This window comes from Rattus norvegicus, chromosome 1 (assembly GCF_021556685.1).
Source record: "Rattus norvegicus strain SHRSP/BbbUtx chromosome 1, alternate assembly SHRSP_T2T, whole genome shotgun sequence".
Taxonomy (NCBI): Eukaryota; Metazoa; Chordata; class Mammalia; order Rodentia; family Muridae; genus Rattus; species Rattus norvegicus.
Window position 1 is genome coordinate 90,021,751 of NC_141534.1, and position 27,257 is coordinate 90,049,007.

The 27,257-nt window shown below is 50.2% G+C and overlaps 2 protein-coding genes across 6 annotated transcripts; one reads left to right on the forward strand and one right to left on the reverse strand.

Moving 5' to 3' along the window:
* Positions 1–128: 128 nt before the first annotated feature.
* On the forward strand, positions 129–5,022 carry Six5 (SIX homeobox 5). Of its 2 annotated transcripts, XR_015622284.1 has the most exons (4): positions 129–1,302; positions 2,075–2,868; positions 3,002–3,743; positions 4,144–4,384. XR_015622284.1 is itself a non-coding variant. In NM_001372077.1 (3 exon segments), coding segments are annotated over 3 exon segments (2,163 nt in total). In that variant the 5' UTR covers positions 499–523; the 3' UTR covers positions 3,592–5,022.
* Meiosin (meiosis initiator) lies at positions 4,113–27,146 on the reverse strand. Of its 4 annotated transcripts, XM_087556127.1 has the most exons (15): positions 26,962–27,146; positions 24,113–24,183; positions 23,620–23,777; positions 17,408–17,498; positions 12,887–12,998; positions 11,673–11,798; positions 10,683–10,931; positions 9,670–9,763; positions 8,890–8,987; positions 8,299–8,454; positions 7,929–7,981; positions 6,995–7,153; positions 6,690–6,925; positions 5,896–5,985; positions 4,114–5,022 (listed from the first exon to the last, which is right to left on the reverse strand). In XM_087556127.1, exons 4-15 carry the CDS (start codon positions 17,453–17,455, stop codon positions 4,854–4,856), a joined length of 1,590 nt encoding a protein of 529 aa, XP_087412253.1. In that variant the 5' UTR covers positions 17,456–17,498; positions 23,620–23,777; positions 24,113–24,183; positions 26,962–27,146; the 3' UTR covers positions 4,114–4,853. The 4 variants fall into 4 exon arrangements, with proteins under 4 accessions (NP_001434271.1, NP_001434270.1, NP_001434269.1 ...); NM_001447342.1 differs by lacking the exon at positions 23,620–23,777 and having other exon boundaries at positions 4,113–5,022; positions 8,890–8,960; NM_001447341.1 differs by lacking the exon at positions 23,620–23,777 and having other exon boundaries at positions 4,113–5,022.
* Positions 27,147–27,257: the final 111 nt, after the last annotated feature.

Sequence of the window (27,257 nt, forward strand, 5' to 3'; positions counted from 1 at the left end):
TGCGCAAGCCACGCGCATCCGCTTCTAGGACAGACGCCCCAGAAAAGTTGCTGCAAACTTTCGAGCGAGTTTCCCCGCCCCTCCTCCCAGCTAGATCCACCGCCTACCCGCGGGGCCGGGAATTCCGAGAGGCGGAGCAAGGCGCGGAGATGGAAAGGGAGGGGGCCTTCAAGGGACCTGGGAGATCGAAGAGCTTCGCGCCCTTAACACCCCTGGAAGGCCCATTACCTTCTCCGTTGCTCTGATAGAGAAACTGAGGCCCTCAGTCAGAGGCACACCCGGGGGGGAGGCCGAAAGCGTGGCCAGAAACGGAGGGAAAAACAAAGAATCCCGACAGCCGGGGAGGGGGGCGGACACACACGGACAGGGACAGACCCCAGTGTAGAGCTGGGTCTAGTCTTTGGGAAGGGGCCAGAAGACCGCGAGGGGACAGGAGGAGGCGAGGAGGGCTGGGCGGGGGAGGGGGCTGGGGAAGCCCGCGGGAGGCGGCAGAGGAGGGAGGAACTTCCCAAAGTTGCCAAACATGGCTACCTCGCCTGCCGAGCCGAGCGCGGGGCCGGCGGCTCAGGGGGAGGCGGCGGCGGCGACCGAGGAAGAGGAGGAAGAAGCGCGCCAGCTTCTGCAGACTCTTCAGGCAGCCGAGGGGGAGGCGGCGGCGGCCGGGGCGGGAGAGGGGGCGGCGGCGGATTCTGGGTCCCCGAGCGGCCCAGGGTCTCCACGCGAGACCGGGACCGAGGCGCCCACTGGCCTTCGCTTCTCGCCCGAGCAGGTGGCATGTGTGTGCGAGGCGCTGCTGCAGGCGGGCCACGCCGGCCGCTTGAGCCGCTTCCTGGGCGCGCTGCCCCCGGCCGAGCGTCTACGTGGCAGCGATCCGGTGCTGCGCGCGCGGGCCCTAGTGGCCTTCCAGCGGGGTGAATATGCCGAGCTCTACCAGCTCCTTGAGAGCCGCCCTTTCCCCGCCGCCCACCACGCCTTCCTGCAGGACCTCTACCTGCGCGCGCGCTACCACGAGGCCGAGCGGGCCCGTGGCCGTGCGCTGGGCGCGGTGGACAAATACCGGCTGCGCAAGAAGTTCCCTCTGCCCAAGACCATCTGGGATGGCGAGGAGACGGTCTATTGCTTCAAGGAGCGCTCGCGAGCAGCGCTCAAGGCCTGCTACCGCGGCAACCGCTATCCCACGCCAGACGAGAAGCGCCGCCTGGCCACGCTCACCGGCCTCTCACTTACACAGGTCAGCAACTGGTTCAAGAACCGGCGACAGCGCGACCGTACTGGGACCGGCGGTGGAGCGCCCTGCAAAAGGTGAGGGGGACCGGCCCTCATCCAAGGTGGCTGCTGGAGTCTGCGCGAGTGACCCTTCACACCCCTCCTTGGCGTCGGCGAGTGCATGGGCTGAGCGCTGAGAGAGACTAGGCACACCCTGGGTTCTCTGGGCATCACTGCCCCACGGCAGAGGTTTTTGCAGCTGAGACTATGCTGAGACTGCAGTGCCAGGAGTGGGGGAAAGGGGAGCAGTAGGAAAAGTGAGGCATCCCTGGATGGGGCGGTCGTAAGGGGAAGGGGGCCTTTGTCTAAGGCACCCGGGGTAAAGACCCGCTTTTTGGGGCTCTGCAATCTGGCCCCTCGGTGATCATTACTTACACCCACCCCCACGCCCCCTCCAACCCAAACAGCGTGGTCTGTCGCTTGTCTTTGTTGTGAAACGTGAACCTCCTCCGGCTCCGGTTTCCCTGTAACCCAAGCCCTTCCCCTCCCACCTCCGCGCCAGGCCTCTAGCTCTGGTCTCTGACGCCGGGGGGAAGAACTGGAGTAAAAGCTGCTGCCTCACTAGGCAGCCACGCGCCTGCCCACCCAGGGGACTTGGGGCAGCCTGGGTGCGCGGCTGCAGGCCAAGGCGACGGGAAAGCTTTCCTCCAGCTTAGCATTCCTGCCGTGCTGTCAACCCCAGCGGAGCTTGTAGGGGCCCTGAGTTCTCTGAAGGGCTAAAGTAGCTAACGGGAGCTTGGGTTGCCTATGCCTCAAGGGTGATAAAGCCTTCAAGCCTAAAAAGACTTTTAACCCTTTCTCCTTCCAGCGAGTCTGACGGGAACCCCACTACGGAGGATGAGTCCAGCCGCAGTCCGGAGGACCTGGAGAGGGGTGTGGCCTCCGTGGCTGCTGAGGCTCCCACCCAGAGTTCCATCTTCCTGGCAGGGGCCACCCCTTCTGCCACATGCCCTGCCTCCTCTTCTATCCTAGTGAACGGGAGCTTCCTGGCAGCCAGCAGTCCCCCAGCAGTGCTCCTCAATGGCAGCCCAGTCATCATCAATAGCTTGACCCTAGGAGAGGGCTCCAGCTTGGGGCCTCTGCTACTCACAGGGGGAGGGGGTACCCCTCAACCACAGCCCAGTCCCCAAGGGGTCAGTGAGACCAAGACTTCCCTGGTCCTGGACCCTCAGACAGGAGAGGTTCGACTGGATGAGGCTCAGTCTGAGGCCCCTGAGGCCAAAGGGGTTCATGGAACTACTCCTGGAGAGGAAATCCCAGGAACCCTGCCCCAAGTAGTCCCAGGCCCCCCACCTGCCTCCACCTTCCCTTTGACCCCTGGAGCTGTGCCCTCTGTGGCTGCTCCTCAGGTTGTACCACTCTCCCCTTCTTCTGGGTACCCAACAGGCCTGAGCCCCACCTCCCCACTGCTGAACTTGCCCCAGGTGGTGCCCACCTCTCAGGTGGTAACCCTGCCTCAGGCTGTGGGACCTCTCCAGCTGTTAGCAGCTGGACCAGGCAGTCCTGTGAAGGTGGCAGCTACAGCAGGGCCTACCAATGTGCACCTGATAAACTCTAGTGTGGGAGTGACTGCGCTGCAACTTCCCTCATCCGCTACTCCAGGTACCCTTTTTTTCTTGGGGTCTGAGTGGGCTTGGGGAGCAGTCGTCTCACCCTGGCATATGTCTTGGGGTTAAGCCTACTGGCACCCCTGCCTGTCACCCAGCATCTTCCACTCCACCTTTTTTCTCCACAGGAAACTTGCTCCTGGCCAACCCTGTGTCTGGCAGCCCCATTGTCACTGGGGTAGCTGTGCAGCAGGGCAGGATCCTCCTCACGGCCACCTTCCCCACCCGCATGCTCGTCTCCCAGGTCCTGCCTCCTGCTCCCAGTCTAGCCCTGCCCCTGAAGCAAGAGCCAGCTATCACAGTGCCTGAAGGAGCCCTCCCAGTGGGCCCCAGCCCCACCCTCCCAGAGGGTCACACTCTGGGGCCAGTCTCTACTCAGCCACTGCCACCTGCTCCTGCTGTCACCTCTGCCACCAGCCTGCCTTTCTCCCCAGACTCCTCTGGCCTGCTTTCCAGCTTCTCAGCACCCCTACCTGAAGGTCTGATGCTGTCACCTGCGGCTGTGCCAGTTTGGCCAGCAGGGCTGGAACTGAGCACAGGAGTAGAGGGGCTGGGGACACAGGCCACCCATACTGTGCTGAGGCTACCAGACCCTGACCACCAGGGGCTGCTCCTGGGGGCCACAGCAGGGACTGAGGTTGACGAGGGCCTAGAAGCTGAGGCCAAGGTCCTGACCCAGCTGCAGTCCGTGCCTGTGGAGGAGCCCTTGGAACTGTAACTGCCTGGATTTAACCACTTCTCCTGACAATGGTGTCAAGGTGCTAAGACAGGAGGAACCCTCAGTAAAGTGGCTGCAGTCTGAAGTCCCACACTACGCCCTCCTACCTGGATGAGCTACAAGCATTGGAGGAGCCAGAGAGACCACCACAGGTCAGGGCACTGTCCCTCTCCTGATGACAGATCTTGTTCTAGTCCTCTCCTTGCTCTGCCTGCCCAATGTGTGTGGGCTCTAGGGGCCTTGACTTGGGCTGTGCCCTCCTCTACCTAGTACTAGTAAGAGAAGGCTCTGCCAAGTGGCTGATTTCCAGCCAGCACCCTCAGTATAACACTATTGATGGCCCCACTGATACCCCATTCCCAAAATTTCCTGAGAGACCAGGGTTGCCCAGAGACAGCCCTTCCTGTTGAGGGTCTGGTGGGTGCACAGGCCTTTCCCCTGCTTCCCTGGACTTGAGCCCCAGGATCCAGCCCCAGACCAAAGATTTCCCTGTCCCCTGGGGCAATCCTGACCCCTTTGTCTAGTTTGTATTGTAAATCTTTATTTTTCTAGGACATGTTATGCCTCCTCCATTTCAATTAAAGTCAAGTTAACAGACAACAGAGCTATTGAGGGTAAGAGTCACCCGACAAACAACCCACCCAGGAGAGAACTGGGGACAAAGCCCAGCCAGAGGCTGTGGCTTGTTTTTCTTGAGATGGGAATCATGTTCTATATAGCCCAGGTTGGTCTCAGATCCCATCTTCCTGCTTTAGCTTCCTGAATGTTGGAATTATAAACATGGGTCACTATGTCTCAAGACTGGATTACTGAGGTAAAGGGTTTAAGTTCAGACCTGTAGGCTCTGGGGGGTTTTCAAAGTGAAGAAGCAAACGGCTTCTGGATTTGATGTGGAAAGCACACCATGGCCAAGAGATCCTGGACACAACATTCCTTCTCCCCTGTTGGTAAAAGGGGTTTCACTTCATTTTACATAGAGCAGGGAAGGACGCTGTGAGGTGAGGCCATGTGGTTCTGGGGCAGAGGGGAGCTCTGCATTTCATCTAGGGCCCCCACCCTATAAGAACAGATGTAGGGGGGCTATTGGGTAGGGCTGTGCACAGGCAGAACACAGAGCCTTGGGTCAGTCAATACATTTCCTCTCTAGTGCTGAAGCTGGGGGGCTGGGAAGGGGAGCCATAGCAGGGCCTGAAGCTCAGGGGAGACAAATGTTAGAGGACCTGGGAACTAAGTAGGTGGCAGAGCCCAGCAGGGACTGCCTCTTACTCGCAGTGAGGGGTGGGCAGTGAGGTGAGGCCCAAAGACACTTGGGCCTTCTCAGCCAGCAGCTGATAGAAGGGTTTGGGGGTCTCCCCATCGTCGTCCTCACTGCTGGAGCTTTCCTGCTTCACAATTCGGTTGTGCTGCCGGCTGAACCTGCGTGCCTTAGTGCTGGGGACAGATTGAGGTTCCTCATGCTGGGCTCCTAGGTTCCCCAACTAGTTCTCTGCCCCCAGAGGTGACCAATCCTGGACTTGAGGGAACCAGAACTCTCTTTGGTCCCATTGGGGCCAGTTTCTCCTTTGGGCCTCCAGGGGCTAATACTGTAGATTGGGCCCTGCCAGACCCTCAGCACACAGCTGTGAGGGTTTGGCTAGTCTGGAAAGGAGCAAGGGTGAGCCCTTGATATTGATGGAGGGGTCAAAATTTGGGAAGGATGAGTAAGATGAGATAGAAGAGGCCAAGTAATAGGAAAATAACTGAGATGCTCGTGTGACAAAGCAGAAATGGAGGCAGCAGGTCCAAGACCCAGGAAAACTCACTCTTACCAACTGCAGGTGGCACTCTACCTGTAACCCCCCCCCAAGTTGTGACCAACCTGTGACCCAGGGCCTGGGAGATACCCAGTGAATAAGAACATGTGCTCTGAGCTGTGAGTTTGAGTCACCAGTACCCATGGAAAGAACTGTGCCTGACTGTGTGCACCTGCCTTCGAAGCACTGGGAGCAAAGGCAGGTGGATCCCAAGAACTCACTGTCCAGCCATCTGGCTGTAAAGGCCAGTTTCCCAGTTCATGGGAGGCCTTGCCTCAAGACAATGAGGCAAAAAGCAAAAGGAAGACATCCGATGCCCCATTCTGGCCTCTGCATGCATGTGCGTGCACCACACATATACAAAGAAAAAGGAGTTTCACAGGTTCTCAGCCCAGCAAAGCCCCAACCTGTTAGCAAAGTCATGAGGTTCTGAGTGAGGGATGGGGGTCACAGGTTGGGTCACAGGTTGGGGCCCAGAGTCTTCCCATGCCTTCTAGAAGGTACTTCTCACCAGTATGGTTTCTTTTCTTCCATAGTCATCCCTCGCCACAGTTGAGCCAGATCCTTGGTGGCAGCTGTGGATGCAGTTCCAGGACAGGCTCTGGTACAAGAAGGAGGAGGTCACAATGGCCACACCATGGTTCTTAGCTATTGTTTCTCTCCCACCAGCTTTCCTGTACCCTGTTACACTCTACACTGATGCAAGGGAGATACACATATATCCCCCAAAGCATAAATGACCTACAGCCACCACTTCACAGGCTCCACCCCCAACATGTTCTTCCAGTGAAAGGACCAGCTCTTGTTGCTGGCACTCATCCCACAGTGACAGCTCCAGCACTGGCACCTGACCTAAGTCAACCCCACAGAAATGAGACTTCTAGGGCTTGTGGCAGGATTGAGCCCCAACCTCCTGAGGACAACCTGCTACCAACGTGGCCTAGCATGCAGGGGCTGACAGCTCAAGAGAGGCAGGACTGATTCAGCCCAAATGCAACCCCTCCTGATGGCAGTTTTCTTTTTTCTTTCTTTTTTTTTTTTTTTTTTTTCGGAGCTGGGGACCGAACCCAGGGCCTTGTGCTTGCTAGGCAAGCGCTCTACCACTGAGCTAAATCCCCAACCCCGATGGCAGTTTTCTTGAAGGTGACAAAGGCCAATTAGTTTCCTTTTCTCCAGTGTTTCAAGGTGACACTCGGGTGTGCTGCATAGGATGGGAAGGCTCAGCAGTAGGGCCACTTGGTCTTGGGGTGCACATGGGGATGGTAAGCCCTTTATACCTTTAAAAACCTGGGTACCCTCACCCACCGGATGTACTGCTTCCGGTTCATCCTGCAGAACATGATGAAGCCATTAACACACTTTTTCTTCACCTGGCCAGGGCAGGCTTTTCTACTGTCTTTGGGCTTCTCGGGGCCCTGGCTTGCCTGGACCTTCTTCATCTTCTTGCTAGCTACCAGCAGGCCAGAAGACCCCCGGGTAGGTGTCCATGTGTAGTCTCTGTCCTCATCACTTGAGGTCTGCAAGCCCTCAGGATTGGCCTGCTGCAAGACAGAAAGCTGAGCAAGGGAGAAGACCCCTGTCCTCCTTGGGTAGGTGGCCACCCCTCTCACCTCCTCCTGTCCCCACAAGGACTCTGTGTCTGTGGACTCTGAGCTGGAGCCACAGTTGGACAGCACCTTGACATTCTCACTCAGCGACAGGTAGCAGTGGTCCAGTGAGACAGAGGATTGGAAGTTAGGTGGGCCTGTGGGGGCTCCAGAGGATGCTTCCTGGATCAGATGAGGAGGAAAAAGACACTGACGACAGGATATGCAGTACATTAAGAACAGCTTAGGTTACACACCCTTGTCTGTCTCCACACCCTGGAAACTTGGGAACCTTGGCTCTAATGTCCTAAGCAAGGGCCTTGTGGCATCATGAGGAAACTGGAACTAGAGTGCCTTAGCTGGAAGACGCAGGTGCCCCCTCCCATCTGCACAACCATAACAGCCTCAGCACCAGTCCCAGCTGACTAGTTCTCCTCTCCTGCTCCCTCCTATGGCTTAGCTGGAAGCCAAAACAAAGCTGGATGACACCAGTGGGTTCTATCTTAATGAGCCACCATGAGGTCCAAGATGCAACTATCCACTGTGGGTAAACTCCACGCTCAAGGAACTGAGACTTATTTGCCCAGGTAAATTGGTACACTCCTGTAATCCAAGCTCTCTCTGAAGGCTGAGGCAGGAGGATTGAGTTTGATGCCAGCCTGGGATCCAAGAAACCCTGTGTCAAACATATGGACACTGAGTAAACCATGGAAGGTGAGAGAATCCTCCACCCCCAGTCCCCTGCCCCCACCCCACACATTCCAGCCCCCTGCCCCTGCCCCTTTCCCCACCCCACTCTTCTTGAGGAGTAGCTGTGATCTTAGGTAGGCCTTTCCCAGGGCCCTCACGGGCAACAATGAGCTCAAAGGTGGCTGGTGAGGACAGAGGTGGTAACTCTGGGAAAGATGAAGGTGTGGGGTGCACAGTGAGGGAGACAAACCAGGAAGACAGAGCCTACCTGCTCTTGTGGGCCCTCCACTTCACAGGCAGCAGGTGAAGACTCCAAAAGACCTGTGAGCAGAACACTGGCAGGACTAGGCTTTCTGACTGCACCCCAGATAGCCCAGCCATGTTTTTCCACTTTCTCCCCTTTGGGATCTCCTAGCCTGTGTCCGAGTCTCACTCATAGGTCAGCTGAGGGCACAGTGACAGCTTTCTAGAGCCTCCCCCTCACTACATGGCCTAGTAGTCCCTGTGTTGTGAGGAGCTGTAGGCCCCTCTAGGCCCTCTGGGAATCCACTGGGTTCAACTCAGGCCCAAGTATTTTTGGTGGGTGGGTGTCCCATGTTTTATGAATGAATGAGGCTCCTCCCACTCCAGTAGCCCACCTTCAGTCAGAAAGTAGGTACCATCCTCCAGGACATGATCCGGCAGGATTTTGCTTGGGGAGCTGAAGAGGGAAGAGCTGACTCCTAAGATCTCATTCAGGTAGTTTGCCACATGCCAGGTATTGATCTGGGAAGACCCCAAAGCCAGTGGGCTCCCTGCAAAGGATCATGGCACTCAGGTATGCGGTCAACCCCCAATACAGCAGCAAGCTTTGAAGAGATAGCGTCAGACAGTGGGGAGAGAAGACTGCCATTTGGAGTTGAGGTGGTATAGGAAATTAAAAGGCACATTGCCTGGCAACACATCAACAAAAAGGAAAGACCATCACAGTATGCCAGGGCCAGCAGACTGACCATAGTGACCCATCGCTCTGTGTTTAAAAGGTTCTGCAGTGGCTGGGTCGTGGGAAAGCAGGGATTGATTAGCAATGCCCGGCAAAGCAACTAGAGGCAAAATGATGCTAGGCATAGTGTTTTCCATCCCTGTGCTTAGCAGATCCCCTGCCTTCTTCCTGCTTTTCCTGCCATAGAATTCCTCTGTGAGGAAAGTTCAGAAGGCTCAAAGCCTACAAGGAGAGGACTTGTAATCACCATTGGGGCTATCCTCGGAGGTCCAAACAGGAAGCCAGGGGTCAGTGTCTGGGGCTTCTTTGTCTGCCTCACTGGAAGTACACAAGAATAGCTTCTGCCTGCAAGAATTGGAATCAGAGGAAGACACAGAGCCCTGGACTGAGCTCACATGGCTAAGTGCATGGAACTCCAGGGAATTCAATCAGCTGGGCATCTGCCCCCAAAGAGCTTCAATTCTTGTGTGGAAAAATGAGCTGGTAAAAAGATCCTGATAGCAGAAGGGACCCCATGCAGGAGATTCTAGGGAAGACAAGAGGGCAACTAGGAGAGAGAGAGAGTGATCAGAGAAGCAGACACTCCAAGCAGAGGGACAAGGGCAGCACGCTGCTCAGAGCAGGTTGTGTGGGGACTGGGGAACATTTAGGTTGTTCAGTGGAAGGTTGGTAGTAAAGCAAAAGAGGGTTCTCGTGGTGAGAGAGGGTCACATTCTCCAATGCCAAGGAAGAGGTTTGGGCTCTACCTTGGGTCAGGGGCTTTCAAGCCCCACTGATCAGTCAAAGTCTGTATTGGAGATGAACTCAATGGATGAGAACATGCTGGGAGGGAAAGAGAGGCATGGAAGAGCAGCAGGTGACAACAACCAGTTTAGAAGCTGGGAAGCCAGACCTTTCTGGGAGCCTGCACCAGCCAGCATGCAGCTGGGCTCAGAGTGCCATTCAGGGAACCCTGGCCGAGAATGTAAAGCCATTTCTCACAGTCTGCTGATACAGCCCCAGACACTGACACCTGGGGATTCCTTACCTGACACAGGGCTGTGCCCTGGTGAGGAAATAGGACCTCTGAACTTTGATGTCAGCATTGGGCTCTCCATCCTGGACTTCTACAGCATGATCACCTAGAGGAGGGTGTCAGAGGAAGGTAACTATGCCTGAATATGGGCCAGATACCAGGGCTCCAAGACATGGGGAAGAAGAGGAACCGGGCATGGTGCCTGGGTGAAGCTAGAGTGCATGAGTCACCCCAACATTGACTCATACCTCTATCAGAAGCTGCCAGCAGATCAGATCTTTAACATGGAATAACAATGCCATGACAACAATGACGGCACACAAGAGTCCTGGCCCTGTCCCCATCCCTGTAAGTCCTTTACTGCTGTACAGCACCGTTAGGCCGATGGCTTAGCCCAGTCACTGCCATGTGAACTGGCATGTCTAGCCCCAAATCACAAGATGCCTCTTCTGGGACCAGGGTATTCTAATACCCCAGCAAGTCTGGATGGCCCTGGAAAAGTGGGGAATTCCATTGCTGGAATGAGAATTTAGTCACTACTGTGTCACAAGCACCAATAGTTCATGGCCTGGCCTAGAGTAGGTACATGAACAGGGAAGCATGAAGGAGGAGAGGAACTGGGCACCTGGCAGCCTTAGAGTGAGTTTGAGGCCTGGACTTACACTCCTGCCTGCTCTCCTGTCCTTTTGAGGTATTTCAACACCTTCTCACCTCTGATACAGTGACAGGGCCAAGGGACAGTCTGGCTTCTTCAGAGAAGCCCAGTAAGCATATGCTGCCTCATGACAGATTTGAGACTTGAGGTGTATATACAAAGGTAACCCCAATCTTGTCCCTCTTACAGAGACTGACACAAGAAAGGAAAGCTGGGAATGAAAGCCCCATGATGTGAGAGGCAGTGTCACCTCATTGTCACCCCATTTGGTGAAAGAACACAGATACACACATCTGTGTACACACATGGGAGGAGCAGACAAAGAATACATGCAAAAAAAAGGAACTTCCTTCTAAGGAAAGGCACCAACTTGTGATGTCATAGGCAACGATGTTCTGAGCCATGTCCAAGAACACCAGCTGGGCCCCTTGTTCGTCCCCTTCAGACACGGGCGGTGCAGTTGTGGGGCAGGTGCTAGGGCTGAGGTCTCCCAGATAGGTGACACCTTCCTCATTTTCTTCCTTTAGGCCTGGGTGTGTGGCTGGGTATACGGCGATGGGATTTTCAGATTGGTCCAGAGCTAGAGAACGTCGAGGCTTACAGGGCCAGGCGGGGCGCTCTGAGAGAAAAGAGACAGGAGTCGGGGGCCTGATAAAGGAACTGCAATGCCTCAGAATCTGGCTCAGGCAGGGAATTATTCTGCTCTGGGATGACATATTCCAGAGCACTGCTTGTCCTGGTGCTCCCAGGTGTGCCCAGCTCTTCGGATAGAGCTCACTGAGCCAACTCTGTGTACACAACTCTGAGCTTTAACTGCAGAACACACAGTTGGCGTGACTTGTCACACCAGGCCAATGGGTGCGTGCCACACACTTAGGAATTTCTAAGCACCTCAAATCATTGCAGTGTACAGTTGTGACTAGAGACCAGTGCTTAGGCAGGTCATAGCCCCATTTCACAGGTATGGGCACTGAGGGCCTCGAGGGGTTGGGAAGTGAGGGTGCGCTGAGGCTGGGATAGAGCCAGGACTCTCAGCCTCTACACCCCGATCTTGCTACCCCCCACCTCCCTATGCCCTAGATCAAGGAAAATAAACGATGACAGCAGCATCCTACTTGGGCCTTGTCAGTGCTTCTGATGTAAGTACTGCTTGGCAGCATCTGCTCAGGCGTTTCTGTAACCTTGAGAGGAGCTGGACTGCTGCCGGCCCAGTGAGGAAGAAATGAAAGCCCATGAAGGCCTGGGAGCGGACTCAGGCATAGATTGGCAGGGTCTGACCCTGTGTGTTTCTGGAGAAGGAGACTACTCTGTGACAGCGTCTGTAACAGCGGTTCCTTGTGCTTCCAGAGGCCACACATACCTGACACTTGGGTAAACTTCTTCTTCCGAGGTTTTGAACAGTTGCTCCAAAGGCCTGACTTCTGAGAGCTGCAGGGGGTGGAGTGTTGCTGCTCTGTCTGGCCAGCAGATGGGTTCACACCCGGCCCTGGGAGCAGAAAGGGCACAGATCAGACCCCATTCCTGCTCTTGAATATCCTCCTCCTCCTCCCAGACAAGGCTTTTCTACCCTGGGTTGGGGGAAGGTTTTCAGGCAGACTTTACCAACGAGGAAACTGAGGTCTACTGCTGCACAGCTAAGAAGTCAAAGGATGGGGCAGGCGGCACTTAAGGGGCTAAGGCAGAAAAGTTACTGCAAGTTTGACACCAGTCTGGGCTACATAGTAGGACTCTGCCTCAAAAATAAAATAAAATAAAATAAAATAAGGAAAAAACAAAAACAAAAACAAATTAACGTGCAGGTGCTCCCAGGTGAGTCTTCTAATACGTCTCATGTCCACCCCTCTGTTTTGCCTACAGACCTCATCGCTGCTCTAACTCTGTGCCCACAGCGTCTTCCCGTCTGAGTGTTTCACACCAGTCACTCTACAGTGCTGGGTGGCTGTGTGCTACAGCTCCCATGATGTTTGTATTAACATGTCTGACTCCCATGACATACACAGAAGGAAAGTGCTGGTGGGGTCTCAAATTACAGATTTCAGGACTGAAGTCCGAGAGGCTATGGTCACAGCAGAGTCTGAATCGGGATGTGGCTTGTGTGCATCAACCCACACAGTGCAGCATCTCCTCCAGTCACGTCTGTTGCTTGACTGCCCCTAAACACCCCCCGTTTCCTCACACCCACATGATCTTGCTCAGGGTGGTTCTGCAGTCTGGCAGGGCTCCCTTATGCTGTCCTTGAAGGCCAACTTTCTAGGCTTCCTCCTCCAAACCACGAAACACAGTGTCTGTATTTTGCTTTGTTTCATTGAGACTGGGTCTTGCTCTGTAGGTTAGACTGGGCGGGAAATCATTGTGTAGCCTATGCTGACCTTGAACTCCATGCAGTCTTCCTGCCCCAGCTTCTGAATGCTGAAGTAACGGGTGTGAGTCGTTACCTCTGGTTCTCCTACAACACCTCTCTGCGGTACACCTCTCTGATGTAGTTCCCTTCCCCAGGAAAGGGGAGATAGCCAATTGGTTTCCCTAACAGTCAGGAAAATGTGCTCTAAAGGCATTGGAGATGGAACTGCTCACCCACAAATCCATCTTTGCCATTGCTGCTGTGGAGCTTGAGCAAGGCCTTGGTCATGTCGATGTTTCTCTGGAGGTACTGGATGTAGTGCAGGATACGCAGCAGGATCTCCTTCTGCACAGAGACAGGGTTGAGAGTGGGGCACATTGCCCACCTGTCATCCCCACTCCTCCAGAGGCAGAGGTGGCAAGGATCATGCGTAGGAAGCCAGGCTAGGATGCATTCTGCAACCCTGGCTTGCCCCAGGGTCAGGGCCCAGGAGGCTCCTGGGGAACAGAGCCAGGAAGTCTGAAACCCCACTGCACACAGAGCCATCAGCGCAGCCTCTGGCAGAGCTTCCTTCACCTGCTCTGCAGTTTCACCCTTAGCTTGCCCTAGAGCCAGCTGAAGACTGAGGCCGAACACAATGGGGTTGGCTAGAGATCAGGGTCTCTGGCCTCCAGATCCCAGCTATTAGCATATACTGTTCGCCTCTGGCCTTTTGCTTATTCTTAATTCCCTATCTGGCCCTCCTCTTCTCCCCATAAGCCCCCTCACCTGCCCACTCCTCCTCTGAGCTTCAGCATGGCCACCCCCCCTTTTTTTTTGTTCTTTTTTTTTTTTCGGAGCTGGGGACCGAACCCAGGGCCTTGCGCTTCCTAGGCAAGCGCTCTACCACTGAGCTAAATCCCCAACCGGCCACCTCCACTTTTGACTATCTGGGCCTTGCTGGGTCAACTTCCAAAATGCCAGCACTCTGAAACACCCTTGACTTCTTTCCACCTCCACATTTTCCACACTGCTTTCCGTTATCTGTTGCCATGTTGCTCTCCCCCTTTGACCTTGAGCCAGTTGAATCGTGATTTTGGCTAACTCATTCCTGTATTTCTAAGGCAGAGGATGTAGAGGTGGCTTGGCCAGGGGCTTAAGGAAGATTTCTCACAGCGCCCAACAGGGTGCTCCTGGCCAGTGCCTGACATCACCCACACCACTACCTCCACTAAATGCTTCCTGAGCTACTGGAGACACAAAGCTAGAAGCAGTACAGGCAATGTGCCTTCATGGACACAAAGTCCAGCAAGGACAATGGACACTAAATAACTCAAAGAAATTATTCTAAATTATCAGCCAGTACAGTACAGTACAGTACAGTAGCACACCTGTAATCGGTACTCAGGAAGGTAACACAGGAAAATTGTAAATTCTGGAACAATACTGGCTCTGTACCAAAACCCCATATAAAGAGAGTCAAAAGACAGACTGAGAGAGAATAATTTTTGACACCTCCCCAAGATAAGCACACAGTTTTTTAAAAGACTTAGTCGATGTTTGAATGAGATTGTCTTCAAGGGGGTCTTAAGGAATCAGAAGAGAAGAAAGGAAAGCTGTCAGGAGCACTGAGCAGTTGTCTTTCCTAGATTGGCATGTCTAACCCCAGGCTTGGAACAAAGTTACAATGAAGCCTCTGTGGCTGTGAAGAGATACATATAATTGCTCCTGCAAAGGTGGTTAGATTCCCATCCCTGATTTCAAAGTAGAAGACTGGTTTGGTTTGGTTTGGTTTAGAGAAAAGGTCTCACTGTGTACCTCAGGCTGGCCTGTAGCTGGTGATCCTCCTGCCTCAGCCTCCCAAGTGCTGGAATTACAGACATGAGCTCCATACCCAGCTAGAAGGCTCCGACTTGATGCTTTAGGAACCTGACCTGGCAGCTATAACTGGAAGGTGTAACCCAGAGACCATCTCAAGTTCTAATACTTAAAACTGTTGCAACAGAGAGATTTGGGTCAACAGTCAGGCTGAACACAGAGCGACAGTGGGAGACCACTTCCCCTTGGGTATTTATGAACAATCTGTTCCCTCAGGAATTTCTTCCTTTTTGTTCTGTTTTTTAAAAATGCATGGATTTGGGTTGGGGATTTGGCTCAGTGGTAGAGCGCTTGCCTAGCAAGCGCAAGGCCCTGGGTTCAGTCCCCAGCTCCAAAAAAAAAAAAAAAAAAAAAAAAAGAAAGAAAAAGAAAAAAAAAGAAAGAAAGAAAAGAAAAGAAAAAAAATGCATGGATTTTTATTGTTGTATTGTCTTTGAACAGGATCTCACTATGTAGCTCTGGCTGTCTCTGTAGACCAGGCTAGCTTTGAACTCAAAGAGATCCACCTGCCTCTGCCTTTGACTGTTGGGATTAAAGGTATACATTGTCACACCCAGCCTTCTTCATGAATTTCTTTTTTTTTAATGTTTATGTATTTATTTTGTGTAGTGAGTACACTGTAGCTATCTTCAGACACACCAGAAAAGGGCATCAGATCCCATTACAGATGGTTGTGAGCCACCATGTGGTTGCTGGGAATTGAACTCAGGACCTCTGGAAGAGCAGTCAGTGCTCTTAACCGCTGAGTCATCTCTCCAGCCCTCATGAATTTCTTAAACTGAAAGGTGAGCATCTCCAAGGCTCAGTCAGTCCAGCAGGTAAGAACAGTTCCCAGAACTGACATGGGGCTCATAACTCCCTGGATCCGACACCCTCTTCTGACCTTACAGACACCAGGCATGCACACGGTGTACATGTGTGCATTCAGGCAAACATTTAAACACATAAAATAGACAGATATAATTTTTTAAGCAAGCATGTTGCTAGATGTGGAGATGCACACCTTTAATCCCAGCAGTAGGAGGCAGAAGGAAACAGATCTCTCTGAGTTCCAGGACAGCCAGGGCTACACAGAGAAACCCTGTCTCAAAAACAAAAGCAATTATTTTTCTTTTTCATTTGTTTGAGACAGGTCTATTATATAATCCTGTCCTGAAACTCACTCTAGACCAGGCTGGTCTTGAACTCAGAGATCTGCCTGCCTCAGAGATTCTGCCTCCCTAGACAGGCCTAAAGATAATTCCAAAGGAGGTGGACATCTTGTAGTAATGAAATGCTAGACTCATCCCTTGAGGGCAGGAACTGTGTCCTTCTCTTCTCTGGCTTCCCAGAATCCTATGACATCACCTATGCATACCAAATATACAAATGCTTGAGGACATGAAAAATTTCCCCATAGTCAGCATCCCAGTTCCAAAGGCAGCCACATCCTAGTCCCATGTCTATGAATAGGCTGCCTTATTTGGAAGGGAACTTTACAGATGTCACTGAGCTAAGGACCTAGAGGTGGAGAGATTACTTATCTACATGAACCCGAGGTAATCATCATGATGTTTGTAAGCAAGATGGAGGCGATAGGGTCAACGGTGGAGAAGACCATATGAGAACAGAGTAGAATAGACCTTCCTGATGGTCTTCAAGGAGTGTGAGACCTTTGAAAGATGTCAAAGGAAAAGATAAGGTGCTCTCTCCTGATGGGGCGGCGGGGGAGAGGGAGAGAGAGGCTGTCTGTCTCTCTGAAACCAGGGTCTTGTGTATCTAAGGCAAGGGCACTACCACTGAGCTACCATCCCCAGTCCTCTGTTTACATTTTTAGTTTGAAACAAGGCTTTTGCCCATGCTGTTTTAAACTCACTCTGTAGCCTAGACAGGCTTTGCATTTCAATTCTCCTGCCTCAGCTTCCCAAATGCTAGAACGAAGTGCATGTACCACTAGGCCACACTTTTTTTTGGTTCTTTTTTTTTTTTTTTTTTTTTTTTTTCCGGAGCTGGGGACCGAACCCAGGGCCTTGCGCTTCCTAGGTAAGCGCTCTACCACTGAGCTAAATCCCCAGCCCCAAGGCCACACTTTTTGCCTTCCCCTTACACCTTTTTATCTTTCCTCTAGAGCCATGCACAGGCCGGGCAAGAGCACTGTTGTTAAACTACATGCAGGGCATCACTTCTGTCTTGTAGTATCACTTGGGAGTAGGAGTAATCTTTGCTGTTTTTAATAACCGAGAAACCCCGCGCTGAACAAGACAGAAGAGTGTCAGGTTGCAGCTGTGAGGGCTCCAGCTCTGCTGAGTGACCTCTGCCTCTACTTTTTCCACCCCCAGTTCCCTTTGCCTCTTTCCTGTGTGTATGTGCAAGCTCATGTGGGTGTGCACATACATGTAGAGGTCAGCATCATTCCTAAGGGGTTTGGAGACAAAACAAATCGTGGGTTTGTTTTGGTTTTAAAACAGGTTCTTTCAGTGTACACTGAGCTCACTGGCAAATTTAGGCTAGATTGGCTAACCATTACAAGTGTGTACTAAGACACCTACCTCATGACACATGGCTTTCTGTGGGTTCTGGGATGGGAGCTCAGGTACCAATGCTTTTGTAACAAGTTCTGACTGAAGAATCTCCAGCCTCTGCTCTACCCACCCCACCTCTTATCCTGGAAGAATCGCACAGGGCTGTGGGTGTAGGTCAGTGGTAAAGCACTTGCTGACCCTGGGTAAGGAACTTGTCTTCTAAAAAACTATTCTCATGGGATCATGGGCTCCCAGAAATTCCTGTTCAGAGCATCATGACTACTCCTATTTTCAAGTCCGTCACTGAGAGGTCTGTGTGTATTTCCTGGGAGAGGCCCCCACTCACCGCTCTGACACCCTGCCTCCCACCTGACTCCTCTTCTTCAGTCCCCTCACCTTGGTGTACTTCTTGTTTCTGGTCTTCATGGTCACAGGGATCATCATGGCCAGTTCTCGAAGTTTGTTCGTGTGGTTTTTCTTATCCTTCCTGTTTGGGGATAAGAGCCAATTTTGGTTAAGACATCTAGAATTACACCGAGTTTCTTTGGAGACAAGGTGATCATACTGCCTCAGCCTCTCGAATGCTAAGTTTACAGGCATGAGCCACCACATCTACCTTTTAAGGTGTACCACCTGCCCCAAACCTTCAGTCTCATGTCAAGACCATCCTCTACCTCGATTCTGGAACAGGCAAGACAGGGTCTCAGGCATCATCAGAACCTATAACCCTATTTTCCTTGGACCAATGAGTCCCCAAATCTTGCCCATCTCCCACCTCCCTCCAGCTTTTTTTTTTTTCTTTTTTTCGGAGCTGGGGACCGAACCCAGGGCCTTGCGCTTGCTAGGCAAGTGCTCTACCACTGAGCTAAATTCCCAACCCCCCTCCAGCTTTTCTTAAATCCATAATCCCTGCATGGCTGTCTTCACCCCCTTCCAAGGCTCTCAGCCTCCCACCTGGCCTCCTGCATCCATGTTCTCTGAGGCAGCAGCTTTCCTGAAACATAAATCTGATCTTGCTGCCCCCTTGTTTCACACCTTGAAGGTCATACCATTGGGGTGAAGCAATTTTCTTTTTTCTTTTTGAGATGGGATCTTGCTATGTAGCCCAAGAGGGACTCAAACTCAGCAATCCTCCTGGTTTAGTCTTCCAAGGACTGGGATTACAAGTGTGCACTGTAATCTTGGGAAGGCCAAGTTTAAAGTCTCTGTGTGGCTCATAGTATCCCACCTTTCCTGACTTTTCCATACTCACTGAGCATCACTACACACGGCAGGTGAGACTGATGCCCCGTAGTCTCTCACTGTATCCAATGGGCTGTGGCACTCTGGAAAGTCAGGGTGTGCTTGCTAAAGACCTCTCAAAAGTTGATTTGTGATAGCCAAATGCATAATTCATGAGATACACACAATAGAACATGTACAACTCCACCCTTACCCCACCTGGTGGAACCATAAAGATGAGGACGTCCTCTCCCACATTACACACCACCCCATTGCTTCCATGGTTCCTGTGAGTGACCTAGACCTGCATTACCGCCAATCCTCCTCAGGGCTTTCAGTTGCTAGCTCTCGTACCCTACTTCCCCCAAAATGGCCTACCCTGTCCACACCAAAACAACCCTTCCATTGCAGGTGCAGGTTTAGCTCCACTCAGCAGTGATGCACCAGTGTCTCCCCGCCTGGCCCCTGGGCCTGGTGCCTCACATGGAAGGAAGAGTTTCTCCAGTCCCTGACTCTGAGGAGATGAGATTCTGTGTGGGAGGCACGCCCATTTTCCTAACCAAACTCCAGATTTTTAGAAGAATCTCTCTGGACTGGGAGTGTGACTCAGTGGTCCTATAACTCACCAGTGAGGACTGGGCATGGTGGCAGGTCTTTTAGTCCCAGCGTTTGGGAGGTGGTGGCAGGAGGATTGGTTTAGCCATCCTAAATTACACAGGGATTTTGCAGCTAGCTGGGCGACATGAGACCCCGTCTCAAAAAATATCTGCCCCACCCCAGAAAAAAACCCAAAGGATTCAGCAGTGAGAGGCTAAGACTCACTAGAGTACTTGCCCAGCCTGCCTGAGGATTCCAAACACTGAAGAAAAAAAGAAAAAGAAAAGAAAAGGAGGGCTGGAGAGATAGCTCAGCAGTTAAGGGCACTGACTGCTCCTCCAGAGGTCCTGAGTTCAATTCTCAGCAACCATATGGTGGTTCACAACCATCTGTAATGTGGACCCGATGCCCTCGTCTGGTGTATCTAAAGATTAGTGACAGTGTACTCACATATATGAAATAAATAAATAAATAAATAAATAAATAAATAAATAAATAAATAAATCTTTAAAAATATTTTTCTTATATAAAAAAGGAAAGGGACAATAATGGGGTTGGGAGCAAACAAGAGTTTGAAAATGGCCACTGTGTGAAGGTACTTGTGGGCAGCCTGATGACCTGAGTTCAATCTCTGGAACCTACATAGTAAGTAGGAAAGGACTGACTCCGGCACACATAATGCCATATCCACCCTCCCTTGCCATAGAATAAGTAAGCAAATGCTGGAAGCATCTTTCTCACCCCCACATTCAGCAATTAGCTAGCAAGAATCCAGTCTGTGGTTGGAGTTGTGGACAAGAGCATAAAGAACAAGCAGTTCTTCAGCAGCTGAGGGTATAGTTGGAGACAAGGTCCTCAACCACAGTGAAAACATAGAGCATCTAGGACCACCATGAGCTAAATAATGTTTGAGGAGACACGACAAATAAAAATGTGGGGTCACTTGTTTAATAAAAGCTTCGTGATGAAGAAAGCAGAGCATTAAACTTATCATTTAGCTCTTTATATTCTGAGTGTGTGTGTGTGTGTGTGTGTGTGTGTGCATATACAGACAGGTGTACATATACAGACACATACACAAGCACCCACGCACATATGCATGCAGCATGTGCTAGAAGTTGACATCAGGTGTCCTCCTCAGTCAATCTCCAGGTTAGTTGTTGAGACAGGGTCTCTCACTGAACCGAAAACTCACATATACAGTTAAACTGGCTGGCCTAACCTCAAGGATCCTAGCTCCATCTCCCCAGCATTTGTTTGTATCTTGGAGGTACTGGAGATCCAATCTCAGGTCCTCAACCTTGCACATCAAGAACTGTACTGATCTAGCTACCACCCACCCCATCGCTGACATTTTAAACCTAGGCCTGCTGAGGATGAGTGTACAAGTCAGACAGCCATCAGGTCGGTGCTAGTGAAGGTAAAGGAGAGGCGTTGCTTGGTTATAGATGCTTTGACGTCTGTAGCAGGCTTTGGCCTAAAAAATGAGTGACTTGTTACCTAGAACTACAGTCTAACCAATGAAGTCTTTCCTCAGGATCTAAATCTAGACAGAACCTAGTCTAGAGGCTAAGAGTTACAATGAACTCATACAAATAAAAAAGAAATAAATCTTTAAAAAAAAAATACCCTTACCCAAGATGCAATCCATGGACCACAGGAAGCTCAAGAAGAAGGATGACCAAAATGTGGGGGAAAAATATCCATAGGAGGGGATATGGAAGCAAAGTTTAGAGCAGCGGCCCAAGGAATGGGCATTCAGAGCCTGACCCACATGTGGCCTATATATATATATCCACCAAACTAGAGAAGATTGATGAAGCTAAAAAAAACGCATGCTGAAAGGGACCGGATATAGATCTCTCCTGAGAGACACACCCAGAGCATGTCCAATACAGAGGTCAGTGCTAGCAGCAAACCACCGAACTGAGAACACGACCCCCTTGGGGGGAATTAGAGGAAGGATTGAAAGAGTTGAAGGAGCTTGCAACCCCATAAGAACAACAATGCCAACCAACCAGAGCTTCCAGGGACTAAACCACTACCCAAAGACTATACATGGACTGACCCAGGGCTCCAACTGCATATGTAGCAGAGAATAGCCTTGTTGGGGCACCAGTGGAAGGGGAAGCCCTTGGTCCTGCCAAGGTTGGACCCCCCAGTGCAGGGGAATATGGGGGGGCAGTAAGGGGGATGTTTGGGGGGAATACCCGTATCGGGGAGGGAGAGGAGAGAGGATGGTGGCTTATGGACAGGAAACCGGGAAGGGGAATAACATTTGAAATGTAAGTAAAGAAATATATCTAATAAAAAAATTTTTAAAAAAGACCCATGGAAAGAATTTAATGGGCTTCCTGCAGCAGACAGCATCCTTAGTTTACCTCTTCAAAATGTTTGTGCATACGGAAACCACTCACATCTGAATGGACGAATGCCGAGAAAAGTGTCATAAACTAGATTCCAAGTTACCTCTTCACTGAATACAGTTTTTGAGGGGTGTTGCCATTGGACACACTGTGCTACCTAGGCTGGCCTCCAATTCCTGGGCTCACATGATCTAGCCTCTGCCTCTCCAGTAGCTGAGACTGCTGGTGAGTTCAGGATCATCACTATCATCCTAGCTAACCCTGAACTATTTTCTTTTTTTAAAGACAGGGTCTCATATAGATAACCCAGGTTGGCTTTGGGTTTCTCTATGTATGAAGCTAGCCTTGAACTTCAACTATCTATCTATCTATCTATCTATCTATCTATCTATCTATCTATCTATCCATCCATCCATCCATCCATCCATCCATCTATATCTTTTTCAGTACCGAATAGAGTTTATTTAGGGAATGGGGAGGAGGGGAGTTGAGGGGTAGTAGAGACAGAAAAAGGCAGAGAGAGGGGGGGAATAAAGGAATAGAGAGGCCTGTGTAAAGGAGTAGAGGAGGCTGGCCATGAGGACATGGAGAGAGAGGGGGAGGGGAATGAGGAGAGAGGGGACAGAGGGGCAGAGGGTAAGAGAGCAAGAGAAGAGCAAGAACAAGAACTATCTATTTTTGAGACAAAGTTTCTCTGGGTAGTCTGACTGCCCTGGAACTCACTGTGTAGACCAGTCTGGACTTGAACTCAGAGATCCACCTGCCTCTAGCTCCTGAGTGCTGGAGTTAAAGTTGTATATCGCTATACCTAGCGCAAGATATTATTCTTTTTAAAAAGTATTACATTTTATTTATTTTTATATATACGTATGTTTTTCCTGCATGCATGTATGTGCATAGCTGGTGCTCTCAGAGGTCAGAAGTAGGAGTGGAGTCCCTTAGAACTAGAGTTATGATGGTTTTAAGCCACTGAACCTGGGTCCTCTGCAAGAACAGAGGGCACTCCTAACCACTGAGCTATCTTTTCAGCCCTGGGATTTTATTTTTAAAGAAAAACTAGTGCTTGCCTAGCACACACAGATCTCTGTGTTCAATTCTTAATACTGCATACAACAGATAACTATAATAAATAAATTCCCCAAAACTTTGTTTGACCCTGTTATTACTTATGTTTGTGTGTAAATGCAAGAGTGTGTAGAGGCCTGAGGTCCTCCTGAACCACTCTCCATCTATGTTTTAAGAAAGTTTCTTTCTCAGCCTGGAGCTCATTGATTTAGCTAGATTGACTTTGACTGGCCGGTAAGGCCTAAGACTCCTCCTGTCTCCACCCTCATCTCGTGCTGGGATTACAGACATATAGTATGAATGCCTGCTTCTTCCTGCTGGTTGGGGATTAAACTCCTACACCAGTGCTTTGAATGACAAGCACTTTGCCCACTGAACTATCTTCCTGATCCCATGTATTTACCTACTTGCATGGTTTGTTTGCCCCTGCAATCCCAGCACTTGAAAGTATGTCTGTGGCAGGGGGGTTGCATGAGTCTAAAGCCAACCCAGAATGGAGCAAAACCTTATCTTGAGAAAACTGAAAAAAAAAAAAAAGGCTCTGTGGGATGATCAAGCAGGCAGCAGATGGACCTGAGTGGCTGTGAGTCATCTTGCCCTCTCTGAGGAGTCTGTTTGATAAGGGAGATAAGATAAGTCAGGGCAGCAATACCACTTCAACCCTTGCCTGCCTGGGACCAAGCCATGCCCTGATATCCCTGAATTTTTGTTTAAATGATCCAACAAGTGCCTTATTAGCATAAGTTAGTTTTAGTTAGGTTTCTACCCATAGAAACCAAGAGCCTACTATTATAAAGTTTCCTCATCTAGAAAGGGGGAAACAAGAGACTGAACTGTAGATCACAAAGGTTCTAAGGAGCAATAGGCTGCAGGACACATGAATTTTCATTTTCTTCATGATGTTCCTTCTGAGTGCAGTACCCGCACAGAGGACCACAGCAAAGGAGATGCTTAAATTGCAATGTTAATAAGTGGATAAGGAGGGGTATACGGACATCCATTAAGGGGAAGATAGTAAGATGAACTTTGAATGTTTTAAGTTTGTCCAAACTGAATGGATGGAGAGGGAGTCCAATCCAATCCTCAATCTGCTGTATGAATCCCCCCTTGCAGATTCCTAGAGCTGAGGATATAGCTCAACGGTAGAGGGTTGCCCATCATGCATGTGTCCCTGAAGGCCATTTCAATATCATTTCAATATCCCTTGCCCCCAATACCGATGATTCCTAACAATTGGCGTCCCAAGGATGAATGAATACACACTGTAAATGAAAGAACGGAAGAAAGCACATTTAGAAACCTCAGAATTAGAGGGGCTAGAGAGATGGCTCAGCCATTAAGAACACTTGCTGCTCTTACAGAGGATCCAGGTTGCAATCCCAGCACCCAAAGGTGGTTCACGCTTTGTAGCTCCAATTCCAGGAGGATCTGGTGCCCTCTTCTGGCCTCCTCAGGCACTGCATGAACTTGGTGCATGCACAGACATACAGTCAAACAAAACATGGACACACATAAAACTAAAAAATAAAGAAAAAGGTCAGAATGGGTGATGTGAATGCAGTATAGGGATAAAAGAGTTCCTCAGCAGTTGAACATCAGGAGGCACTGGGTTCATACCCAGCACTCAAACAAACAAACCAACAAACCAACAAAGCATATTAGAGCCTGAAATCACCTCAGAACCTTCTCTGGAACTGACAGGAATATTTCCACCCACTTCCTTCCGGATGGCTGTAATGGTCATTAGATACAATCGAAGAACTAAACAAACAGTCTGGAAACAGTGTTTAGTAACATCTTGTTACTATTGTTTTGAGTGGCTGGTGCTTTACTGAAACTAGAATACAATTACCTGTCAGTAGAACTCGGAGAACTAGCTCTGAGCTGATCAGAGAAACGCGAGAATTTGTCGGAACCCAACATCTGCAAAGGGGGAAAAGAATTATTAGTGACCCTTGGGACTCCAAAGTGAACTAGCCAAAAAATTTATGACCTTCCCCACCCACATGGTACATTTTAAAAAGCACCTAGAGTTCCTAAAATAGGACATAACTATGGGTTCAGGAACCTAAATTAAAACCCTAAACTCTAAAAAGAAAATCACAAATCTCAAATGGTAAATTCGAGCTCCTTGAATTTCGATCAAAATCAGCAAGTTTCCAGACATTGATCTCGGGATTCAGATATCAACTGGATGCCAAAGGCTGAAAAACAGACTGTCTAGTTTGAAAAGTGTGGGGTGAGACCTCTAGAAAAGGGATATGGGGGCTGGGGATTTAGCTCAGCGGTAGAGTGCTTGCCTAGGAAGCACAAGGCCCTGGGTTCGGTCCCCAGCTCCGAAAAAAAGAACCAAAAAAAAAAAAAAAAAAAGAAAAGGGATATGGGGGTGTGTGAGACAGGGTCTCTCTGTATAGCTCTGGCTGTCCTAGAATTCACTATGTAGATCAGGCTGCACTTGAACTCACAGAGATTCACCTGGTCCTGCCTCTCCAGTGCTGGAATTAAAGAGTTGTGTCCCCACACCCAACTAGATGATGATATTACTAGATGGAAACTGACTTTAAATATTCCATGTGAGGGCTGAAGAGATTCCAACAGTTAAGGACACTGACTGCTCTTCCAGAGGTTCTGAGTTCAATTTCTAGTAACCACATAGTGGATCACAACCATCTGTAATGAGATCTGATGCCCCCTTCTGATGTGTCTGAGTACAGCTACAGTGTGCTCACATACATAAAATAAATCAACAAATAAAAGAAATACCGAGTGAGAACCGGGCATGGTAGCTCATGCCTTTAATTCCAGCACTCCAGAGGCAAAGGCAGGTAGAACTCTGAATTCAAGGCTATCCTGGTCTACAGAGTGAGTATTAAGACAGCCAAGGTTACATAACATAGAGAAATCCTGTCTTAAAAACAAACAAACAAATAAAAAAGATGGCTTAGCAATTAAAAGTACTGGCTGCTCTTCCAGAGATTCCAGGTTCAATTCCCAGCACCCATATCACAGCTCACAACAGTCTGTAGCTACAATTCCACAAAATCTGGCACCTTCACAAACATACATGTAGGCAAAATACCAATCCACATAAAATAAATCTTTCTTTAAAAAGTCTGAAGTGAGAGCTGGAGAGATGGCTCTAGGTTAAAAGCACTAGCTGCTTTCCCAGGGAACTTGGACTTTATTCCTAGCACTCACATGGTGGCTCACAACTGGCTCTAACTCAAGTTGCAGGGAATTGATGCCCTCTTTTCATCTACTCCAGAAACTCCATGCATGTAGTACACATACATATATTCAGGCAAAACACTCACATATAAAATAACTTAAAAAAAGAAGAAAGAAAGAGAGAAACAAACAAACAAAGAAAGAAACAAAGAAACAAAGAAATCCAACCAGGATTAGTGGCCCATGCCTTTAATTTCAGGACTATGGAAGCAGAGGCAGCCAATTTCTGTGAGTTCCTGGCCAGCCAGGGCTACATAATGAAACCCCATCTCAAAATACAAAAACAATCAGACAAAAACAAACAAACAAAAAAACTATGCCACCAATAAACAAACAAACAAAATACAAAGTGAAGACCAAATCCCCAAAAGGAGCTTCCTAAACCTATATATACATCCTGAAAATCTAATACTAAAGTACCGGATGTGCAAAATGTTGACTATTGACCCTCAAATAGGATTCTACTCCTAATACCAAAATCACAAACCACAAACTACCGCCCTAACCCCCACACGGTCTTGCCTTATACTAGCTCGGGTTTCTATAGTCCAGTCTGGACTCCAACTCACAAAAGATTGTATGTGTGAATTACCACAGACAGCTCAGACCACAAATCTTAACACTGAAAAGCCCAAATCCTAGTATCCAGGGTACAAATAAACAAACAAAAAACACCACCTCACCCCTCCTAAAATATATGGGGGAGGGGATATTCAAGAGGAGCTCCCCCTTCTCAAAGGAGAAGATGAAGGGAATGGGGGAAGACTACCAGAGGGGTGAGGACTGGAAGGAGAGGAGGGTTGATACTGGAATTTAAAGTGAAAAAATAATTTTTAAAAATGTACTTCATGTCCTACAATAAATATCTCAAAACTCTTGTCTGTCCCTCAGATCTTCACATTGTGATCTCCTTAGAAAACTTAGATCTCACGCATGCATCCCACTGAGATCTGGAACCCTAAAGTGACATCTATACGCAATGAGTAGGAAGGCTTTAAAATTAATTCTTCAGCAAATCCTCCCGGCATGCGCCACCACAACCGGAGATAAAATCCTCAAAGACCCAAACCGTACCTCACCCCGGAATCTACTCCTGCCTCAGTGGTCTCCACTGATACTAAAAAGCCCCAACCCTGTCAAATTAGACCTCTGACCCTCTGAACATTAACTCTGGAACCCCAAACTAAGATTTCCACATCTCCCGCCTTTAGCTTCCAAAAGCCCGAGCCTCGAACCGGAGACCGCACGTCTCCAACGCCACTCAGAACTTTCCAGAAGCCCAGCCTGGATTCCCTCAAACCTCTCTGGAGCTCTGTGGCCCTGCTCCATCCATTCTAAAGCTCCCTAGGAGCTCCCTAGGAGTCGCAGGGTGCGACTCAAACGACTCCCGTCTCCACACCATCTCTCTGTCACCTCAAGTCAGCTAGAGCCGTGGCGTCCAGCGCCCCAGACCCGTTGGTCACCAGCACTCGCCTCAGGATTTGCAAAATGGCGTTAAGTCTCGACTTCTGCTTTGGCACTGGGCTCACGCTTCGACAGTCCGAAGGACTCCGAAGGGTTCTGGCAGCGGCAGCGGCTCCCGCGCCTTGCGGGGCTCGCGAGGGTCCTAGGGATGCAGACCGCGTTCCTCCCCAGGCGCGGGCCGAGCGAAGAATGGCAGGGCGCGAGGCTGTCGCGCGAAGTCACCAGAGCGCCTGAGGCGAGGCCACGCCCCTCCACGTTCCCGCCACGCGGTGCCAGGCACGAGTAGAGGAGGCGTTGGAAAAGGG

Bases quoted from the DNA above. Each gene is read 5' to 3' on its own strand.
- Meiosin (NM_001447340.1), bottom strand. From the start codon at position 24,183: ATGTTGGGTTCCGACAAATTCTCGCGTTTCTCTGATCAGCTCAGAGCT. The intron at 12,999-17,407 runs GTGAGGGGACTG...GTCTCTGTGCAG, and splicing joins GAAACAAGAAGTACACCAAG to AAGGAGATCCTGCTGCGTAT. The intron at 5,023-5,895 runs GTGAGAAGTACC...ATCTGTCCCCAG, and splicing joins GAAGAAAAGAAACCATACTG to CACTAAGGCACGCAGGTTCA.